General features: G+C 31.2%; 1 protein-coding gene across 1 annotated transcript in view; it reads left to right on the top strand.

Annotated features, from left to right (window-relative positions):
• LOC106690708 (discoidin domain-containing receptor 2) overlaps positions 1 to 4,044 on the top strand; it is a 411,939-nt gene that overhangs the window by 401,806 nt on the left and 6,089 nt on the right. The window contains exons 10-12 of the mRNA XM_067045155.1: positions 3,065 to 3,181; positions 3,262 to 3,633; positions 3,717 to 3,868. Of these exons, the coding sequence (XP_066901256.1) occupies positions 3,065 to 3,181; positions 3,262 to 3,633; positions 3,717 to 3,868 (641 nt within the window). The remainder of the gene's footprint in view (positions 1 to 3,064; positions 3,182 to 3,261; positions 3,634 to 3,716; positions 3,869 to 4,044) is intronic.

Raw genomic sequence — 4,044 nt, 5'->3', positions numbered from 1 at the left:
ATTTTTAAAAATTTATCGTTAACTCATATTTTTGCATCTTATTTTCCTTATTATTGGATTGGTGATTTTTTAACCTAATTTCAGTAACTTCTATTTTAGAAAAAAAGAAAATCCACTTTACAGATCCGAAATTGGACCATCCGTTCAAGAGTAAATAGAAAAGTAAATTCTGGTGCGTCCCAGGAAGGGTACATTTAGCCTTAAGGGAGTGAGAAATATTGCAGTCCAGTCCGCTCCAATGGATCTCCACTCAAACTTATTCTCTCCAGCATTGTAACAGTATTTAGACTCATAGCGGTTTATTTGGTTACTATATAAAATTAGTTCTACGTCTGAGAATTAATTTAACAATTTAATACTGTTAAAAATAATCTGCGTTATCTGTACAACGATTTTATTTCACTAAACAACAACACTAAAAATACGATTAACATTTTGGTTTTGAAGATCTTAAGTTTTCAAAATGTAATATTCAATATCGTTAATAAATTGTGCAATAGTCATATATATTTGCAGTCTGTAGATCATATTGAAAAATTATATCAAACTTGGAGTTTGATATTTATTGTAAATTTTAAATATCGCTTCTTTTGTGAGAATTATTACAGTATAATTCTTACAGTTTAATAATTATTAATTATTTTTTCAGTTTAGTACAGATAACATAGAAAACGTAGATTTATTGATAAACGCTAATAGGGAGGAATAAGATCTCGCTTTTATGAACTTTTGAAAGTTTCGGAAATCATATTCATTTCCGCAGTTTGCTTGAATAGCGCCATATCTGACAAAAAAAAAAAAAATTTCGAAATGGACGTGTTCCTAAGAAATTACCGTAGACTGGAGTATTTCCCTTGCTGTGGTCCCACTATAGACTGTCTTGAAGATATTTGGATTGTCAAAAAGTAACCACAGACTACAGTAAAATCTACAAAATATGTCAAAAAGAAAATAATTGAAATGATTCTACGATTAAAGCATCATTTTCATTTTTTAAACTATCACATTATTCTTATATAAGAAGATGGTCAGGGTTGCGGTCAAAAGTGAAACAAAAATAGTATGTAAATAATTATATTTTGAATAATATAAAATAAAATAAAATAATTAAATAAAAAAAAATTTAACTTAAATAAAAAAAAAATAATTTGTTTCACTTTTGACCGCAACCCTGACCATCTTCTTATATATCAATTTTTACGGTCAACTATATATACATATATTACATTATTCCCTTGGGCTTCTTGACTTTTTTTTTTTCAAATTATAACTGATGCAATGCCTACCCAACATGCTTTGTTTGTGAAAGTATCCAAAGTAAGGAAGAAAAGAAACAGCAATATTATTGTACAAAACATTTACGATGAAGAAAAAAAAAAGGTTGTCAGTTTATTGCAAATACAAGAAAATCATGCTGAATTGATAAATACCTATTATAAAAAAATAATTATTAAATAATATAAAATGTTATAAATGTTTGCAAACCTTCTATTTTTTTTACTCCTACTCTCAAAAATCAGGTAAAACTCCTTGAGTTTTAAAAATAAGAAAATTACTTGTTTTTATTATATAGCTATAATGGATAAAAACTTTTCTTAAAATGTTAAAAAAATATTTTCGATAAAAATTAATGATTAAAATTGCCAAAAACATTTAAAATTATGTTACAATTCTACAATAATAGCAGTTAAAACAATATGAAAACTTTAAAAAAAAATTTAATCTAAATACGGCGTTATTTTTTGTGATGAATTAATATCTATAAATTACTAAAGTGCAATGTAATTAATATTTGAAAAACAATACTTCTATTCTCACAAATCAGAAATATTAACTTTTTTTATTTTAAAGCTAGAAATGTTAAAATCTTTATTAAAATTCTTTAAATAAAATTCTATCTTCATCTAGATAAAAACATTTATTTTTAAAATTAATTAATTAATTATTATTTAAGTATTTAATTCTATAAAAATAGTAGTTAAAACGATAAGAAAACTTTTAAAAATAAAATTGAATTCTAAATATAATATTCCATCCTATAGTTTTGATTAAAACTTACACATTATGTCAAGTCCGGCATCATATTCTTGCACTAGAACAAACCATTGACTTTCACACTGTCAAACCAATAGATCTTAAATAGCGATTTTTAAATAGAGACTTCATTAATATAGAAATTCGTAGTATTCATTAAGCATTAACGCTATAAATTATAACCAATAATTACTTATAACACTGTCATGCATAACCTTTCCTCTCTCGTCTTGAAACTATCGATGTAGGTATCGATATGAAAAACTTGACTGATGTCTATTTCCACGAGGGATCATAACTAGTTTAAGTCAGTAAAAATTAAAGTTGTTTTGAAGATGGACTCACCTATGACGGGGAGAACCAGGCGTAGGAACACATTGAGAGGGTACATAATCATCAAATAAAATAACTTCCATAAACGAACATATGGCAACGCCTTCATGATATACGGCAGTCATACATCATCTGTTACCAAAATTTGTACGGAATGTGCCTCATCAGTGGCCTTAATAATCTTTCCAGAAGGCTTCAGTCATCTTTGGCATAAAGGTCTGCGTAAATATACATATTTTATTCTACGCCTCTGATCATGAAAATAATAATTTATATAATGAGGTGTATATAGTAGACCGTAGATTACTGATTGGAGATGGTAGGGGGGGCGGTCAGCAAAGAAACAACATAAATAAACAAAAATATATTTATTTATGCCGACGTTTCACCCTATTTTCAGGTCTTCATCAGGGCTATAAAAACAAAAAGACAACAACCATCATTTAGGGAGAGAGAGAGAGAGAGAGAGAGAGAGAGAGAGAGAGAGAGAGAGAGAGAGAGAGAGAGAGAGAGAGAGAGAGAGTTCCTCAACATCAGCAGAAAATTATATCTTCATGTAGAAATTGGAAGCCTCATTACAACTAATTATATAAGTAGTTACGATATTTCGCATGATAATTAATACAATTTTTGTTCCAGTAGTCTTTAGCGATATGTCTTTACGTATCTTAAAAAATAAATATATATACATTTTTAGATATTGCACATGGAAACTTCACTCCTGAATTACCTCCTAACCACGAGCGATTACCCGTCCAGAGCGACGTCTTCATCGTAGACAAGGAACAGAACCGCCCGCAATCCGAAATACCAGGTAAATATTTTTATCTTGAATCTTTATTTCTATGGATACGGCCCTTTCTATTTTTACTCACTGCTTACTGTCCCCTACAGTTGCGAAACAAGATGACCATACCTACATGGCAGTGATTATCGGCATCCTGATGGCCGTGATCATCCTCTTGGCGGTTTGCATCTTTCTCATCGTTTCTCGCCATCGTCAAAGGAAGTGCTTCGCATCACCGCTGGCAGCTAAAAGTGTCCTACCTGGTGCCATCAGCTCCGCTGGAAGCTCTTGCGGCACAGAGAAAGCCTATTCCTCGAAAGGAACTCTCCCATTAGGCCCAGATACTGCCCTTCTGATGGACATGAAGAGCGACGAGTACCAGGAGCCTTACCAAGCCCTCAAGTACGCCCCTTATTATTCCTATAGTACTGTGGTCATGGAAATGAGGGATGCACTGGACAAACAGCCTCACCCTTCTGGTATGTTTAATATTAATCAAGTAAATGATATATTTTTAATACTTAGAAGATATGTTGAATTATAATAAACCATATTATTTCAGATACATCCTACGACTACGCAGTGCCCGAAGTAGCTAACAATACTCTTCCTTTGCTGAGCGGAGAAAACCCTCCCCTGCCGTTAGTTCAAGATAAGGAATCCTTGTACCACAGTAAAGGCACATCGAGATCTAAAGAGGACAAGACAAAAAAGGTATGTGAAATGCTTCAATTAAGTTTTTATAGTAAATATCCTTCGGGCAAAATGTATCCCTTCGTGGGTCGCACCAAAATTAGTAGTATTTACTTTTCGATTTTCTCCAGAATGAATTGTCCGATTTTCAATCTCTAAAGGACATTTTGGGTTTTTAATTCACCTATCGAATAATA

Source organism: Halyomorpha halys, unplaced genomic scaffold (genome assembly GCF_000696795.3).
Source record: "Halyomorpha halys isolate HHAL.00 unplaced genomic scaffold, Hhal_1.1 Scaffold50.1, whole genome shotgun sequence".
NCBI lineage: Eukaryota > Metazoa > Arthropoda > Insecta > Hemiptera > Pentatomidae > Halyomorpha > Halyomorpha halys.
This window is presented reverse-complemented; position numbering and strand designations above follow the sequence as displayed.